At 34.3% G+C, this 20,186-nt stretch overlaps 1 protein-coding gene across 6 annotated transcripts in view; it reads right to left on the reverse strand.

Annotated features, from left to right (window-relative positions):
• LOC656479 (uncharacterized protein) overlaps positions 1–20,186 on the reverse strand; it is an 88,246-nt gene that overhangs the window by 42,827 nt on the left and 25,233 nt on the right. For 4 of the 6 annotated variants that reach the window (XM_015980074.2, XM_015980075.2, XM_015980072.2 and 1 more), the window contains exons 3-7: positions 10,380–10,553; positions 9,705–10,041; positions 9,345–9,526; positions 6,660–7,301; positions 1,036–1,050 (exon numbers count right to left, since the gene is read on the reverse strand). In XM_015980074.2, the coding sequence (XP_015835560.1) occupies positions 1,036–1,050; positions 6,660–7,301; positions 9,345–9,526; positions 9,705–10,041; positions 10,380–10,553 (1,350 nt within the window). The remainder of the gene's footprint in view (positions 1–1,035; positions 1,051–6,659; positions 7,302–9,344; positions 9,527–9,704; positions 10,042–10,379; positions 10,554–20,186) is intronic. The other 2 variants (XM_015980077.2, XM_015980076.2) reach the window with 1 other exon arrangement.

Here is a 20,186-nt window from a genome sequence, read left to right on the forward strand (position 1 = left end):
AAATCGTTACTTTTTAGTTTTTTAACTAATTTGACAGTCTTTTTTCTTAGTAAATAAATATGCAAGGTAAATCTGCTAGAACTATTTTTGTAAAATGATACCAAGTTGTGATCTAAAAATGTGGAGAAGTCGCAGCATAAGTGAGCCAATTAGTGCTGCAATAGTTTAACTTATATTTTTATAACCAGTAGGTAAACGAATAACGCCTGAATTGCTTGCTTTATAAAAATAATCCGGCAGGTCCCACATTTTGTTGCTCCGTTCGACTAAAAATAAACTATAAACTTTATTATGGCTAAAACAGTCTTGGGAAATCAGTGCCGAAGAAGCTCTACCTTTAGTATACTGCAGTGATAATAAACGAAATGGCCTGCGACCGTTTGCATCTTTTTATCTTGATTTAAATCTCCACAGTTAAATAGTAAAATAAAAATTCTAAATATGGCTAGATCTTTACTGGAAGATTTCATTGTGATTGCGGCGAAAACCGGCGAGTTGATCCTAGACGCATAAAACTTTGGAGTTCGTAGATAAAGTTATAAGAGCGATTGCATGAATATGTCTCAAGTTTTCCCGATTCGAGCAATAAGACGAAGTCATCGGCCAAAGTTTTTGACCTCACCTTTGTGTACTCGCAGTCAGACGGTGGTGGTGTGAGGGGGTTTGGTAAAACAATTAAACTGGAACATGCCTTTGCTTAAAAAAGGTCATTAGGGTTTGTTGCAACACAATTCTAAGAGTAATTAGTACGACACGCAACATATGAGGTGAGGCTGTGCTACAGTAATATGAAATATAAAAGCGACGTGTAGCTTCTATGTATAAAAAACTGACGTTCTGCCGTTCAAATTGCGGTTTTAGGTCCATTAGTGTTTCGTTAGGGAGAAAAAAACACGCAATTTCAACGAAATCTGCCAGTTTTACGAGGGATATAAGCTATTGTCACACAAATATGTAAGTAAAATCTCATACACCAACATAAAAGGAAAAGACAATAAATCGGGAAACGAATTTGGAAAATAAATGCCTACTCACATATTGCCGAGTTATCTGCGAACATTACAGAAATATGATGGTGTATTTGTTAAAACTGGTGGTTCGGGTGCATTTTCATTAACCGATCACCAAATGAAGTTATATCTCCATTGTTTTCAAATATTTTACGCAAAATATGCACTGGTTACGTTATTATTGATGAAGCACTTTATAATTCTGGTTATTATGCCCATCGGCTTTAAATTCAATATTATATTTCATGTTTAATTCCAAGGGGATTATCTCATACGGAAAAATAAAACAGTGTTAATGGTAAAGCAACTTTTCACAAACAAAAGGCTTTTCGCAGTTCTTATTTTACAGTGATTGTATAATTATTACTTATTTTAATTTTTTAAGCGAAACGAGATACAAAATCGCAGAATTTTCTGAACCCAAAAAATATTTTTGGAAAAAATGCAAAAACGTTAAGCTTGCACTCTTAACAGACTGAGAATATCTGGTAATTAAAATTTTCATAGGAAACAAGATATAAAATTTATTTAAAATTTAAAATTAGCGCTTCGTCTTGTATTTTTCAAGACGCTGAGAATACGGTTTAAGATTCAAGTAAGAGATTACAAGAGAATTAAATTTCCTTTAAAATTGTCCTGAAGACCATATGTATATCTATCGTCAAGTGCAGATAAAATAAAAAAAGACAAACCTTCAAATTTTGTATTTGTTTTTTAATTTTTTGAAATACCTGGACCTTAAAAAATTCTAAAAATTAAATTTCTGATATCCCTTTAAACTGAAACATTAACAACACACAAATTCTTTGCACTTTTGTGTTAAAAAGTGATACAAATTGATTTCTTTCAATTAATTTTATTGATTCTAATGTTTAAAAAAAGTTTAAATTGAAAAAATTAAGGCGTAGTTTGCCGAAAGTAATTTAAAAATTATTCGCTGTTAAATGTTAATGCGCGATGAGCTCATAATTCCGAGCATCCAATTAGTTAAATTTAGTCACGTGGTCACTTAAACTGAGATTTGAGTTAAATTTCTTTGTCCCACACAGTTCATTAAATAGGAAGACATTTTTTGAACATCAACTTTTTAGCTCACAAATAACTTTGAGTAAAATAAAAATCTCATACTTATTTTTAGAGATACTACAACAATAAACTTTTGATTTTTTTAGAGTCACGAAAGGGTCAAAAGTTGTATTTTTTCTTATAGATACCAATATTGTTGTTCCTTATTCTATAGATACGAGTAGAGGTAGTACACCTTTATTCTACAAGTGGTTACTACGGTAAATTATTTTATTTTTGTTTTTTTTTTTATAAACAATTGTCACAGTCAAAGTCAGATATAAAAGTAGTTCATATCGCCTTAAATATAAATTGAGAAATTAGATTTACATTACGTACCCGGATTTGTGCTGAGCAATACACCAAGTTATATAAATTTCTTCAATTAAAGCTATACAACAAAAATTCGATAGAATAAAGTAGCCATTTGTTGATTTTTTTATTCTATTTGGTAATTTCTTTATTCTATTGGTGATTATTTAATTCTATCGGTGAAAAAATTTAACAAAAATATATAACATAATATATAATATATAATATATAATATATAATATATAATATATAATATATAATATATAATATATAATATATAATATATAAAATAAGAGAAAACGTTGCATTATACACGTAAAGAAACTACAATTTTTGCGAAAAACATTACTTTTAATTAATAAATATCTAACTTATATAAAATTATACACAAGGCAATTTCTTCAAAGCTGTCTTTACTTTTTTTATTATTTTAGATAGCGTTGCTTTAATACAAATAATTAGATAAAACTTATATTCAGAATATAAATCCTTGTGTCAAGTGAACGCTTCCCACCAGCTGTTAATACAACCTAATTTAGTAAATTATCCCTCTATTTTAATACCACCTGACACAAGACAAATTAATAAAATGAGTGGCTCGATGTTAAAATTTAATTGTTTTTTTATTACTTGATGCTAATTAGCCTTTGAAAACAACACGCTTATTTCGTAACTCTGAAGGTAATGAAAATGCACCACCGCTAATAAGTTTAAAATGCAAACATTCAGTTTAGAGAGCGACGACAGCACACACATTGACAGAAAATGTGCGTAGGCTGGAGTTTCGTATCCCGAAAAGCCACAAACCCAAAGAGTAGAAAATTCCACACAAACAATCAAACTTTGAGAACGTGCCGATTTTTTCTACTTTTTTGGGCCTGAGGCAACACCCAGCCCATAGATATATGCGATCGAGCGGATGCGGATACATTCCACAAGGATGCTAATAATTTCACGGCTTTTTCATATTCAAATGACGCTTTTGTGGAGTCAAAAACCGCGCCTTTTCTCTTCTGCCAGATTGGATTGGTTTCACTTCATATTTCAATATGTAGATTGCATATGTGCGAGTCGAGCTGTAACCGTTTGTGTTGGAAAATGTAAATGATATTGTGTGGCTGAACGAAAAGAAAGGAATGCTCCTCTCCCCAACAAAGTCTAATGAAAGTGGCTATTCCACACAACACAGCGGAACAGGTGTTTTACAATTGTGTTATTAGACAAGTGCACAATGAATTTTTCATATTTAAAATTTGAAAAATTTCCAAGATACAGGGTCAAGAGTCGTTAATACACTCGCAGAAGTTTGTTCTAACCTTGTTCTTATCAAGTATTATTTTATATGCGCTTTTGTCACTCGCCCCTATTTTTTGCGTCGAGACGTTGATGGATGTATATTAGGTTCGTTAAAATTTTGTTTTAGTCCGAGTAAAATGTGAAACAGCTTCAACAAAAAATAGATTAAATTAACAATGAATTGCAAATAATTGATTCATTTCTATTCACTAAAATGAATCAAACAAACGCATTAATTTAGCGAAAATATAAAACTCGTTACAGATATTTACAATGCGTCCCAGCATTCAATTTAGTTCCACGTCCATGTGAAATAATTTATGGTACACATTTCTAATTAATTTCGTAAAAATGTTGCAATTACACACTAATCAAATTAATTGTTTACAATAACAGCTTTATTAAATTCTGCAATTTGCATACAGCTAATGTGGTAATGGCACAGCAGGTCCTTTGATCTTATGTTGTGTTGTGAAAAATAAATTTGAAAAATTCCTTTATGACGCCATTATTTAAATCACATGCGACGATACGACTAATTTAATCCTCCGACACTAACCTAGCCTTTGGCCTCATAAAACCTCTGAATCATTTCTCTTGAGGTGCCTAGCGCTGAAAGTTGAAACGTGCAGCCGTCTGCTTGGAATTCTGATGTTCTGCATCGTAAATTAAAACGATTTCTGTTCAGTCAACCGCAGAAAAAACTTTTTAAAAAATGAGGAAATTTCGCAAAAACTCAAAGCCCGATAAATCATAACCCGGACTAAATCGACTTGTTATGTTTTTATTTACGATATGAAAATTCAATCAAAAGAGAATGTCAGATAAAACTAAGTTGTAAAGTGAACACTACTGAACATTAAATTACAAGAAATAGTCCCAAGCTAGCTGCATTTTTTATGCAAACAATAAACTAATTCTATTCAGAGCACTTGAATTCTGTTCCGATACAAGGAGTTATAATGGAACTAGCCATGTTTAATATTAATGCTAGTCGATATAATAATGTTGTTGCTCGTTAATGTGAAATGTGGGCCATAGATAACTAAACCTGTTACTGCCACGCATTTGCGTCATATCAGTAACTTTTTGGAATTAGAAAATGTGCTGCATTACTCATACCTAAAGCTAACTACGCTAGGGTTTAAAGAAATCAACAAGCACAAAAAAAATTTACGAAAAATGTAAGTTCCTGGTTCAAAAACAACTTACCAAGCCAAAAAATGCCAGTATCGGTCTAATTTGGTCATTTTACAACAAATCAAAGTACAAACATTAAGTTAGTTTCTTAATTACAATCCAGATAAATTTAACACTAAGAATAAAATAATATCATTTCCACACTTTAGTTGATGGTTTATGGCTTATTATTCCAGCAAAATCATGAAATAATTTAGTTTTTGCATGAAAGACTTGCTCTAAACGGACAAAAGCAATTTCTCGCGTATAAACGAACTAGATCTCTATTAAGTCAAGTTAAAATAATGTCACTTTGAAAATAAGAGAGTTTTAGCTCAAAATTACGTAATTTTCGACATGATTACCAAATTTTTCCCGCGATTTTTTTTAATTACTCTAAACCAGCAAAAAAACGTCAATTCAGATCTTGTCTAGTGACTTTTGGTAACATTTTGCAAAATAAGTGAGTTTCTCGACCACAAACAGATAAACTCAAGCAAATAATCAACCAATATAATGTTATCTTTTGCCTTCAGTTATGACTTTTGGCTTGCTGTAAAATTTAAAAAAAGGAAAAAATTTTTTTTAAACTTTCTCCAAAGTTTCCTCTTTATAAAAATAGCTTAATTCAGCAAAATACACATAGATCAAAATATAACATTATTTATTCAATGCCGACGTTATACAGGATGTTCTGACTAAACTCCACATTATTATTATTATTATTATTATTATTATTATTATTATTATTATTATTATTATTATTATTATTATTATTATTATTATTATTATTATTATTATTTTATTATTATTATTATTATTATTATTATTATTATTATTATTATTATTATTATTATTATTATTATTATTATTATTATTTCATTATACAGTGTGCTCAGAAATTGGAGCACCAACTCAATGGTGTGTGGTAGAGAACTGGTTACATATAAAGGTAAAAATAGTAAAAAAATTCTTTGTATTAAAGTTATTGATAAATAACGGATTTTAGATAAATGATATGTGGTAACGTTGTCAACAGTCATGATCGTAACAGAATTTGAGCAACAATAAAAATAAATTATTTTTGAAAAGGTTTCCGAGGAAATAATTCCCAGTGTTGGCACATCTACAGATTGTGATTTTTTGGATGAATTTTAATTTTTTTAAATTAAAAAAACTGCTAAAATCTGATAGTAAATTTAAAAATAATTATTCATCGTTTTGTTACGGGTCGATTACCTGGTATGAAACATAATAACATAAAAAAATTATGAAAACTAAAGAAATTAACACAATAAGTTTGTAGCTCCAGATTTTTTAAAATATGACCTTAGGAATTTTTTCAACATTTTTCGCGTAATCTGCACTTGCTTCTCAATAACGTACCATTGAGTTGGTGCGCCAGTTTTTGAGCACCCTGTATAATCTAATTAATATTATATTTTTTTGTTAAAAATGTGACGAGTAAAATTTGTGAGTCACGATTAGTAGAAAAAGATTTGAGTTCTCAGAAATTTCTAGATATGTGCATCCAAAGTTTCTTTAAAAAATTTAGATGGTAGAGCTTAGGACATCGAAAATCGTAATTTGCCAGTGTGCAGAGGAAGATATTTTTTGTAAAATAATGAAGATGAAATTATGGCGCTGGCGCTGTGTTGTGGGGAATGAAGTTGTGAAGTTGCGAAAGTTGGTGATGTTTTGGTGTAGCCGTGACGCTCGACCGCACGAATATCCTTGTGGAAACTGGCAAGCACGTGACTGTAGGCAGGCCCAAGCAAGAACCAAAGTTGGACTCACCCTGAAACTCCTTGCGAGCGGCGGAAACGGAGGTTACGATGTTAGCGACGTGACCCAATACAGTGGCGAAGAGCAGGAGCCCGAACAACAGCTGGAAGATGACGAAGAGATACTCCCCCTTGTTCCTAGGCCTGGGCAAGTCCCCAATGGTCGTCAGCGCTAGCGTGCACCAATAATAACTCTGCAAATACGCTTTCACGTAATCCGTACTTTCCGAGTCACTGTACACCCAGTTTTTAGAGCCGAAGCCGTCGTTTTTTAATATGATATGGAACAAACAGCCGTTCCAATGGAATATAACTAGGAGGTAGTGGATGAGGCTGGTGGATCTGAACAAGTTCGGGTAGTTCGTGTGGCGTTCGGTGCGATCCATGAACGCCCAGAAGCGGTAGATTTTCACCAAACGGAACGAACGCAAGATCGAGTTGAAACCCACGGATAAGTACAGGAAGTCGAGAGGCAACAGGCACAAACAGTCTATGTAGAACGTGGTGGAATTCATGTAGTGGTGTCGCAGTTTCGTCGAATCCGTTTGCAACACGCCGTCCTCCAGGTAACCGGTCCGGAAATGGAACATGATGTCCACCAGGTAGAGGAAGTCTGCGAAGTAGTCCAGGCAGAACCACACTAGGATAGTGTTCGCTACAAACACAAAATAACACCCTTCAGACGAAAATATTGCAAGAAACGCTCAACCGCCCCAAAGTTGGCTTATGCAATAGTTTGCGTGCAATAGCCAACACTAATGGGCGCCGGAATCTGTTTATGATTTATAAAAGCAATTTTCGTTCTGTTAATGTGCAACTTAAAAGTGGTTTACTCGCACTTTAAAGCAATATTCAGCTCATTTTTGCTCATTGCAACTATGAAGTGTTAAAAAATTTTAAAAAACGAAGTGCTGTGTGTTCTTATTTTTACATTTTTCGAATACTTATTGGGAGATAAGTATTGACAATTATAAACGACAAAAAATTCAACAATAAAAAAAACAGTAAAACAACAATAGTTTGACAAAAACATATAATCGTGGAAAATAGTTTTCATCACATAAGACAATAAAATATGATTTTATCTTTGAGAGCTTGAGGAGAAAATGGTGAGTTTTATCGTCATATACAATAAAAATGCTATTTCATTATGATTGAAAATTACAAACGACAAAAAATTCAACAATAAAAAAACAACGTGGAAAACAGTAAAACAACAATTGTTTGAACTTTATTTTTTTAGACAATATAAAATTCTGTTTTACAATTAAGTGAAGTAAACAATGAATAAAATACAATTGTATCCATGACGCTAGGATAAAAGTTATTTCTTTCTTGGTTTTTGCATATTTTTAATAATAATTATTAGTCGTATTAGTAAGATTTTTTTTTTCGTAAATTTTGCGGTCCCGTCCGTTATTGCAAACATATAAATGTTGCTCTTATTTCTTGTGTCACTAAACAAGACTAAGAATTTTTAATTTCCACAGATCAATTTTGATAATGTTAGATTTTTTAGAATAAAAACCTGTGTGAATTTTTTTTCCGTTGTCCCGTCCGTCATGTGTAAACATAGAGTAAATTATTCAGAAGTCGTTACATGTTGCTTTGTTCTTTGGTTTCGTGGTTTCAAAAATTTCACCTTCTACTTCAAAAATAATTGTTGGAATGAGTGCCTTTTAATTTAATAGAATTTTATAACGATTGTTACTATTTTTGAGTCCCGTCCGTCATCAATTTGTATGTCTTTTTCCTGCACGTATTTAAAATTTTACAAATGTGACTCCAATTGTAGGTTGCAAACATTTTGACTGGTGTTAAGTTCCTATAAAGAAAATTTCACTTCTACTGCTACTGTTCACAAAAAATTGAAAATAAAATCTAAAAATTGTTAATGTGTCCCGTCCGTTAAAATGGAATGGCTGAAATAATAATAAACCAAATTAAACAAAACAAGCTGAAATAATTACAATGCAAATTTTTGCATAATTTAAAGCAAAGCAATAGTGTTAATTGTGTTAAGTTTAATAACATCAGAAATCGCATTAAATCGATGCCCATTTGTGTGTATATATTTGTGTCTTGTTTTAAACTTGTATTTTAATCCTTTTCTATTTTATTGCAAAAAGATTAAGGAAAAAGCAAACATTTTACTTAGACTGCGCTTTGATAGCACGCATTTGAAGTTATAGTAATACGAAACACAGTTATCACATCTCTGTCACATAAAGAAATGAGAATACATAAATCAGAATAAAGACAAACGCTGATGCTTTTAAGTAGAAGATGTATACGGCCTGGGAATTGAAGAATGTTTTACGATTTTTATTGAATTATTTCTTAAAAATATATCTGTGCGCTGATATGAGCTGAAAACTGTTGCCACTAAATTCTGTTTAGGTTTCTCCTTAACGGAAAGATCAGACAAAATTAAAATTGATAAGGGTAACAAACAAATGGGATAAATAATATACTGTACTATTTTCTAGATATCAGTTTATTACTCGTACAAAAAGCTCTCTATCCATGTGTATATTATTGGGTTTTTAAAGCACACTCGTAACAAGTGTTTTAAAAATAGCATGTTCATTAATCGACATACAAAATGAATTGCTGACGTCAGTAAATTTTTTTGACTAATTCTTATAATGAATTAAAAATGTCAAAAATGTGTGGCATGGTTCGTCTTCGGACTTACCATCAATTTCTCGAAAGGCAAAGCGGTAAATAATGACCCAAAAATTGTAAAGAAAGGCTAAGGAGACGACCATGGACCAGTAATAGCACAGTCTTCCCGCAGGATCAAAAACGAAAGACCAATTTGCCGACCCTGTTCGCAGCCTTGAACTGTACGATTCACCTCTCCTGAAGCCGTAGCGGCTGAAACAGATAAGCCCTCCTCAATGCAAAATACAAAGTTTGGCACAGCAGTGTAAATCCGCCGCCGAACGTCAAATATAGATTGCGATTTAATGTAAAATCCGCCAAAATCCGCTGTATTGATTTCACGAAATCAAGTTATACATCCATTTCTGGGCGCAATTGGACGAAAACGCACCTTTCAGTTCCGTTGCAACTGCTTGTTGAATTGAGATGATTGGTGGAGGGTGGATTAGTTCCAGCGGTGGAACCCGGAGCCGTCCTCCAAGCACCAAGAAGCGGCGCTTCCCCGGAACTGGCTAGGGTTACACTCGTAGGCAATTTCAATCGACCTCTCAAGTCTTTTCTTCGAGCTTTTCTTGACAGATCCAATTCACTCGCGGCCGAACTAACATTCGCTGCTCTATTGATGTACGACGTTGAGATGCTATCGTGAGACGATGAAAAGTAACGCTGTTGATGGTAGCTTTGAGGCTGACGGCTCTTTGACATTCCTAGTTTACAGCCGACCAGGTCTGAAATTAACGCAAAAATCAACAAGTATAATTAAATCGGAACTGGACGTGCAAGCTTCGGAAAAAAACCGAAAAATTTCAACTAATTTAGAGTTGGAAACTACAACGCCCGAGCATTAAATTGCAAAAATGCAAACAAATTAAATCGACAAGCTGTTGCGTTCAAGTTAATAAATTCTGTCACAAAACGGTGGAGGTTTTAATGATTTGCTGAGAGACTTTCTATTTCCGATATCGGACGGTTTGCCACAAATCATTCAATGCAATATTTTAAGTCAGCGCGAATTATAATTAGTTTTTGCGATTTTGCCCAAAAAGAAGCAGCCACCGAACGTTACCTAGCAGGCTCTGCCTGGAGACAGATTTAAGGACCCGGTGGACGCTCTCCGTGCTGGCTTTGTGGGGGGCGGTGGCGGGAGCCCCCCCTTGCACAGGCGGGCTGACATTCAAACACGTTCCACTGCTGCTTAAACGCTCCCCTACCATGCATCCTCCTCCACTTGTGATTATCCCTGAAATTAAAAACGTTTTCAAGTAAATTCCGCTCTCAAAACCATTTATCCTTGTGCATCATAACTCCGATTTGTGCTTTTTGCCACAAACCGAAACAAGTCAAGCAGAAATTTATGGGATTCACAATCGAATCGCTATCTGGCTAATAAAAAAAGAACTTACTGTAACATAATCCGAGCTAGTACCGAGGCAAATTGCAAAATCTACTTGATAAATCTGCAGCTATTTTTTACACAGTCGAAATTCTTGAGCTTTAGTGCACGGTTTAAAGGCTACGAAGCACGCGAAGAAGGAAAACAAAGAATAATAACAGTTGCAAGTAATTTTACAACAGCTATCTGTATGACTGAACAAAAGGAAACACTTCAATCAACCGATTAATTCACAACATCGAAGCCAACTCGTCTTAAATTTTGTTCGAGGCATTTTCGTAGAAAAATATTGGCTCAGTTTGCATTGCTTGTAATAACATGGGTAGTAAACAACATGTAAGACGTTCATCTCGGTTGTCTCGACTCCACCGTTTTGAAAAACTTAAATTAGGAAAAAGGGTAATGAGAGTGGCGGAGTACAGACACGGTTTTTGGTAAGAAAAACTCCAGTAACGACGTTACTTTCGTACCAGCCAGAAAGCAATTTCGTGGAGATAATAAAGCGAAAGTTTAATTTTAGCAAATAAATTCTTTGTGTGGGACAATGCCGGCTAAAAATACACAATAAAATTGCTCTTAATCGAATCGATAATCCTCCCACTTGTACGATATTGGGCAAAATATGCAAATCACATTTATTACCACCTACGTCAAAAACAGGAGTAATTCAGCAGAATGAATGCAGAGTAAATCAGAATTAAGTGCTAAGCGTTTCGCACGAGAAAATAATTATAATATAAAATAATTAAAAGCAGTTAATGCTAAAGAGTTGCTCCCGCCACTAATTACCTCCAGATTAAAGACAAAAATTCTAACAAATTGCATAAATATTTTCCCCGAAACCGGGGTTAATTAAAAGACGTTTATTTGAAAGAAAAGTCAATTTCGAATCCAATTTAAGAAAGTTATGTCCCCGCTTTTCAAGCTTAGAGATTTTTCCATATTTATGAAGTAATTGCATTTTATTTAGCCCACATCCTGGAACTGGAACTACACCCTATCAATAACTCTAAAACGGCTTTTATTATTCAAATCTCCAGTTTGTAATAATTGAAAACCTGAACTGCCAATTTACTGAACTGAATTACTAATACTTGAAACATTAATTTTTTTCCACGCCAACACTGCACCTAGACAAGTCGGTGTTTATCTTCTTTATAGTTAAAGCTCTGTTTGATCACTACCTGTTGAGGCCGCTAAATGACGCTTTAGTGTTATTTGAAGCCCAGTCTCTTCGGCCAATTTCGGCCGAAGCAGCGAATTTTAATTTATGCAAACTTGAAACTAATTCAAAAATAATATTTGTGCCGACATGACGCGAAAGGTGTTTCATTGATTTCCAATACTCTTGCGGATAGACAAGCTGTGATAACTTTCAACAACTGTCAAATGCTAGAGCTGAATAATTGTAACCTTTGACTGGGAGCTCGCAGTGATAAATAATCGTCTCCACGTTTAAAGTGGCACGAAAATTTTGATTTTTTCAACTACGTGCTGAAATTATGCAGAAATGTGCATGCCAGGCTTGGGGAATTGTTGGGCACACAAGTTGGGTCAACATGAACGGTTCATTGATGTGTATGTTAATTTAATGTCCAATACGTGTTTCTAATTATTTATTTTATTTCACCCATCTGCTCAAATATTTGGGTAACCCGGTAATTGATTAAAACCGGAATGAAATAAATCAAAAATTCATAATTGCAATCAATATTTGGGCCGCGGAGTAACAAAGTGGTTGCACTTCTCACCAAGTGATCGGAAACCGGAAGTAGAGTATTTCGCATTAATCCCGTTCCGAGCGGAAACGCTTGACGTTTTTAGCTAGCATCGACAGAAATCATTCATAACGTACTGGAAATAGAGCCAGAGGTGAAGCCAACTCGTTAAAATCGCATAAATTACCGCCACTATTTCGGAAAAACATATTTCAATAAAGACAGATTCGACAGCGCAAAGTTGCTCTATTTTTGCCCATTAATTTGTCAATTGCAAATGCGATATATCGATCACTTTAAAAGTCACCAGTCCATTAATATGTTCCACTGAGGTTTACTTAAGTAAAGTGCACTTCTATTTACACAATTTATTTCCTTTTTTGGTGGCGGGGAATTAACCCACACTTTCATACCCGACTTAATGCCGATGTGGGCTTTTACATGAATTGAGTTTAAATTTATTACCAATTCAAATGTATTACAACGACCGGCATACCAATAGAAAAAATAAACTAACAATTTTGCCGTCAAAATTCAAAAAACCTGATTAAAATAGCTTGATGTGAAGGGACAAACCAATTTAATTAACTCACGACCCGTAGTTAATAGTAGGTACGTGAAGTTGTGCTATCACCTCCGGCAATCCAATTTTATGGTTTGCAGAAATTCGAACCCAAAAATAAGCAAATTAATGCGACATCAGCTCGACTCCGATCACTTAAAAAGCGATTTAAAAATCCAAATGCCCTAAGGGCGATTTATCTCTTTACTGTTGCCACAAATTAGATGAGATTTTCTTAGATCTCGTGGCTTAAGAAGATATACAGTGACAGCTCCTACTTTCCCTACAAGTTTGACTAAGGCTAGGTGTTCAATTACAGTCATTAAAATTAGACACAACGGACTAGGAAGCTAATGGTGCTCTGTATTGCAAAAAACAGACAGTGAAATATTTAAGTTATTACAAAAATTGGCATTTTGTCCCGATTTGAGAGCCGCTGTGTTGTTGGTTTCCTGCCCGACGTAAAGCGTTCCGATCGAAATAGTCCTGCGAGAGCTAATGTATCGTATTAATGTGTACGTATTATTGGCGGAATATTAATAATGTGAAACGCCAAACCCCGTTACATTATTCAAATTTACCGTCTGGAATGTTAAATAGAACAAATTTTTATGGTTTGGTATAGAAACACAAAGGGGACAGACATCGAGTACACAGACGGTTCATAATAGCAATCTACTTTAAGTCCACAAACCCTCGATTATCCATAGTGGAGTTTCCCAGTTGTAGAGCTGGAAGCACAGTTAGCTGGCCCATTAACCCTTCGGCCCTTGCTCTCTCCACTCCTATAATAAGGAGATTTAAGGAGCGATGTTCACGCATATTGCCACATATGTAATATCCACCACCACAATAATTACGTATCCACTAACGATCTACTCGTATTACGGACAAGTATGCAGCTCTCAGAACTCCAGCCATTAACGAGATAAATCATCGATTTATCGGCTCATGGATTTATTGTCAAGAAAGAAATAAAAATTTCACCTTCTTTAAAGCGAATTTATTCAAGCTGAACTGTCTCTACTATCAAGTTGAAAGTATAATCTAGTTTCAGAGCCACAATTAACATATCCTAGGGATGGTTACGCGAGCGATGTATGTAAATTCAACTTTACTATTTACATGAATACATTTGTAAGTTTGACTTTGAATTTTGAATATTTCATATTTTCTGTCATTCAACATTAGAACTGAATTTCCTTCGTTAACAAAAGTGGAACTAACCCTTTCTGATAGCAATTCAAATCAGCACCCCTCCCGAACGCTCCTGAACCGTTATTTATAAAAACCAATTGTGTAACAAAATTATGTAACCCGGAGAAAATGAAACTAATTTTAACTTTGAATGCACATACCATGTTATCTAGTATAGAAAAATACGTGAATAAATGCATTTAGAGTAAAGAAAGTTTGAATAAATTTTAATCTAAACAGCAAAAAGTTCAGGACTCCCACTGTTTATTCACACTCAGTTCATTAGTATCTTGTATCTGACATGCAATTAATGACAGGTTGCACTGGAGCTTCTACCTATTATTGAGGTTAATTATTCTGTAAATTGCTTCTGTATACTTCCGATTACTGCACCGTTATTGTTCAAGAAACGTTTGTTTAAATTTTACTCAAACTTTCAGCAGAGGTCACGACTCACTAAATAGATCTTGTATTTAATTTAAAACAACGTTTACCTATCTAACGCATAGTACTTCAAGTAAGTAAAATTATTAATTAAGTTTTTCAAATAACAAAATTATTATTTCAAGTAAAGTAGAAAAATGGTGGATGCGCCGGGCGAATTTTAACCGCCACTTTTAATCGCAAAAATTGAACTGAACTGTAATAATATTTTCTACTGTACCACGAATTCTCTAACACGGTCCTTTAAATTGTACTAAATGGTGGATGCGCCGGGCGAATTTTAACCGCCACTTTTAATCACAAGAATTGAACTGAACTGTAATAATATTCTCTACTGTACCACGAATTCTCTAACACGGTCCTTTAAATTGTACTAAATGGTGGATGCGCCAGGATAATGTGAACCTAAAAAGTTGCCCACAATAGCAAATTGAGAGGGAATAATCCAGACATTAAAAATGTATTTGTTTCATGAGTGCAGCGTTGCGTTTAATTCCAGCCCTGCAGAATTCCGTTCTTTTCCATCACAGTGCTTATAAACTCGGAAGACTGCAAAACGTCTGTCATAAATTTTAACTTCCTTTTGTTCTAGTTGACTTGAGTTTAGTGAATTGCTCACCACTTATCTCCAAATTCGCTTTGTTAGTGTTTAAAGGTTTTACAAGCAAACAAAATTGTTTCTTATTAAATAAATAATCAAAATAGAATTTTGTGGCTGCTCGCTTCTAGCACGATTCATTTCGTCTTAACTACATTTCAGTGCGCCCATATAATTTAGCAGTGGGCATCTGAATGCCGGCTTTTCAATTATGCAAACTCATTCGCTGTGTTCCCGAAACTGAACTTAAGATTTACTTATGTCATTGTATAATTGGCGCCGCCACCACAATAACCGTATCAGAGTAAAACAGCCCATTTGGAGGAGAAAGCTAAATTCTCGACCGCTCCTCCAAGTGAGACTCGAGCAAAACTTGTCAGAACTAAGAACTGATATTAATCAAAACGCACTACTCACGCAGATAGCGCTGCACAAAGGCGAAACAGTTCCGCAACACTAAATTCATACTTTGTATTTCTTCACAGTGAAAATTCAATCGCCCAGAGGCTGGAGTTAAAATCATGCATTTAAAAATTCCCATTATGCAATTTCGCAAATCCTTGATCTCGTAAACCTCAGACGTTAATGTTTAATCACAGCTGCGTAATTTAAAATTGATGGTTTTTAATAAAAGCAAAAATCCGGTTAGCACACGAAATTAGATGTTCTGGCAAGCGAAATCAATACAAAATAAATTAAATTGAATTTAACTTAATCCTCCTATAAAGAAAGAGGGTGCTTAAATTGAAAGATTCTTTGAGAGATAGGACAAACTTCTGTATTTGTTATTGATGCTTTGATAACGAGACTAACAAACAAAATGGGCTTTGAACCACTCAACTCGTTGTCTCATAAGGATACGAATTTTGCCAGAATGTGTTTTAACATTTCGTAATTGGAAATATAAAAAATTGTTTTTACAAAAAACCCAACAAGAATTTTATTTCCTTGCGTAAAACCCAATCGGTGCACAAAGTTTTATAATTAAACAGAGCCAACAAAAGCCATTATGCACTGAAGTTTTCTCCTTGTCTTATTGTGATTTAGTGGATTTCCATTCGGGGTTTTTTCAATTAAACGTACGAAACAACAATTTAGTTGAGTAAATAGTTCCGTTTTATTGTTTCAAGGGAGTTTATTTGAAAGGCTTTTGAAATCGCAGCCAAGTGGACAAACTGCAAGGGTGCGATTTAAAATTAATTCTTTATTCAAATTATTAGCACACATTAGGGGCAAATCCCTATCAGGAATAAACATAAACGCTGAGCTGTTAAGGAAATAGAAGAGGATGAGTATTAGCCAAGCACATCCGGCTAATAATTAATGATTAATTCTCTGGCCGACTACATAAGGTCTTTGAAAATTCACCGTCTTGAAATCCCTGAAATCGCAGGGATTTGGAGCAAATTAAAGTTTTACTAAACCAGTCCACCGGAAATAAAAATTATTTATGTCGGTATATTATCAGACTGTTGAGGATAATAAAATACCCCGCAATTTTCAGAAGGGACCGTTTTGATGTCGTTTTGTACCCGCGGTCGGATTCACCAAAAGCCTTCAGGATTTCTTTTAACTCCCTTACGTTCAAGCAGTTAATTTTCAGGAATAGGGAAAGTCGTTTATGTATTTAAGAGTGGAAAATCCACTTCTTGCACCCAATTTACCGCCAAACAACAATTTCGGTCTTATTTATGTTGTGAATGTGTTACATTTTGAAACGAAAAAGAACGTCATTAAATCTCCTGTATGACGCTCACTAGTAATAAAATTATGAAATGTGAGACAATTTACAGCAACTAGACGTTATCGTAAAGTCGGGCGTTTAATGAATAACTGAACAAAACATTGTAGTGCTTTATTACACTTTGCGATTTTTGCCGCTGCTTCTAATTAAATTTCAGATATAATTAATAACTATAACTAGCATTAATTATAAATATGTCCACTTAATGGGGCTCATTCGTTAATTTTCCTCCATAATCCTAGAGGCTCACTCAACTTTGTTAAACATAATTTTTGCTTCAGTTCACTTTGATAATTTTCAATTTGGAAAAACTGTAAATCGTGAACAACGCAGCGGATACAAAAATAATAATCCTTCTGTTTTTCACCTGGTGATAAAACAGCACTTGTAAATTAGGTCAGAGCTGTGAAAGAGCATAAGATGTTTGTGGTTCGGCACAAAAGCAAGCTAAATCAGAATAATGAAGAGACTACCTGCTTTATTGTCATAAACTTGTGCAAAACTAACGAAAGTCGTTTTAAGGTGTTGACTAGCTGGGGTATCATCGCCACAACGACATACATTTTGCAATTTTGAACCGTGTTTCATTTATGCAGAGTGCATAATAAATTTTTTCAAAAGAAAACTGTTAGTTGCTACTTCACGGAACATTAAACGCTGGTTTAAATGTGCAAGCGCAGTTTTGAGAGCTGGCATTACATGCACATGAAGAGCTTTGTGTGATAGATTACTTAATTTAGCGCGTTTGTTTAGAAATTTTTGCTTGGATAAATTGCCCGTCCCAGACGGTTCAATCATTGTGCAATTTCCACTTGCACATTAATTCAAGAAAATTCATTTTACGGGAAGCGTTGGATTGTTCAAGCCGCCTTATTTCCAGCTAGTAAATCGTTAATAATGGAGACAAACGTGTCACAGATTGTGAAGGAAGCATTAAATAACTTTGTCGATAATTATTAAATAGGTACACAAGGTAAGAGGAATGTTGATCCAGCGTCAAACTTAACGTTAAAGATTTATGTGGCACTGAAAGTGACTTGATATTTGGACGCGCGAAATTTTAACTCGTTTATTTGTATTAGGCGATATTCCGACTTTGCATCTTAATTAGGATCAGAAGCCGTCAAGCATCGAGCTGTGGAAGAAGCAAAACTTTTGATAAAAAGAGCAACACTCCATATAAAAATCGGTAGATTTTCATCAAGTCCGCCCTACTTTAATACAAAGTTCTGTTTTTTACTTGATGCAAAATATTTTCATATGACGGGGTTTCACTATCACGCACTCGATCGATAAGATTGAAACATCTTGTCAAACAATTCGGTGTTATTTGGTTCAATTGGAAACGTGAACAGCTGGTCTTCCAAACTGGCACAGACAATGTAATAAGAGCCGGCATTTTTCTATACAATTTCTGAAATTATTCTCAACAAATAAATCATCCCGCGTTTGCCATGAATTTATGGGAAAAATTCACAATAAATTTTATCTTTCAATGCCCATATTACTCACGCAAAGCGGCTTAGTTAAAGCACTTGACTAGATAGACCGCTGTAAAAGTTAAACATGCATCCGTGATAAGAGTTTAATTTTCTAGATTAAAAAACGACTTATTGTGGGGTCGGTTGGGGAAATTGGCCAAATTTAACAAATTAGCCTTTAAACTGGATTAGTGTAACACGTGAACAAGGCTTGTCTCTGTATTTATTCGATCTTGTGTGGCATGATAACAGCACTACAAACACTACCGTATCCAGTAAGTGGTTACCAATTGCACAAAGCCAATAACAATCGGAAATTTTAAATGATTTATTATCCGAGCGAAAATTCGCAATCCCGAACCATTTTTCATCCAACTATGTAAAGTTTTCATAGTCCGCCTGTTATGTTTTATATGAAAATTCTGCATTAAGTTGAAAGCTTATCCGCGTCGGGAAATTGAGTGAAATTAATAAAATATCAGAAGAAAAGTTTTACATGAAGGTCGCAGCATGGAAATGTTTGTGTCTAAGATTTTCATAAGCAAACTTTGAAATGATATATTACTTAAAAGCTGACAGTTCTTAAAAGAGGGAGAGATTTTTGTATAAAAACTTCATCTTTTTCCGCATTTTGAGGCGAGACTTTCACCTTGCGGATTAAAAATGTGTGAACTTGTAATAAATTCTAAATTGGGAGAGATGGTGCTCGGGTTCAAAGCTTCCAGTGCCTAATATATGCTTATCTTGTCCTACAACAGTCTTTTAATTAAATTAGCTGCCATACACAACCGAGGGACTACAATTCGGCGTTACTTAAGTACAATAAAACAAATTTCCCCATGGAAATTTTCTTGCAACCCCTTTGCAAAAGATAGATTACTGTCAAGAATAAAAACAACTGGAAGCAATCAAAAGATAGTTTCTGTGAAGTCTTTCATTGAATTTGAGCTCTATACTGAGCCCTAAAAGTGTGATATAAAGCACATTAATTGGTCCCACCAGGTGCAAACGGACTCTATTTTATTAGATTTTCACGACCGAGAGTTAGTTTCGCCTTTCAACCGCTTTTATGGCTTAGAATTGTATTCATTTGGGCACTTTATTACATTGTAAATCTCCTCACTTGATCAAATATTTTCGACGGAATCCATTTATAACCCTTTCAACAACCTTGTATGTTTTGCGGAAGTTCGCTGTATGTCTTACATAAAACTTGAATGGGGGATTTTGTATGAAATGTACAAACAACCCCAAAGTGTAAAAATGGAGTCAAAAACTCTCAAATTGCTTAATGAGCGAAGTGTGTAGCACACTTTGTAGCGACCCACATAAAATGCAACGTACTGTAAATGTAATTAAAATTATAGTTTTAGTTATGTCGCAATTACAATTAGATACATAATGTGTTCAAGATGTAATTCAAACTTGCACCGAAACCTAAAACGTCAATTTGAATGGAAGGATGTTGTTATATTTTATAGCTAATGGCCGCGTTTGAATTCGAGCGTGAAATAAAACAGTAATTGTTCATCCTCCGTAATAAAACAAGGAGGATGGTAGTTAAAAGCAAACTAGGTAAATATTCGGTAACATTAAAACATTTTTAGTGTTATTGGGGATAATGCGAGGTCTGTTGACATTTTTAATTAAACTTTTATGCGAGTGCATACAAAAATTCGCTTCGGTTGAATGTTTATTCGGGTGGTGGAATGGCGATACGTGATTGAACCTTGGTG

The sequence above is a fragment of the Tribolium castaneum genome, chromosome 5, assembly GCF_031307605.1.
Source record: "Tribolium castaneum strain GA2 chromosome 5, icTriCast1.1, whole genome shotgun sequence".
Taxonomy (NCBI): domain Eukaryota; kingdom Metazoa; phylum Arthropoda; class Insecta; order Coleoptera; family Tenebrionidae; genus Tribolium; species Tribolium castaneum.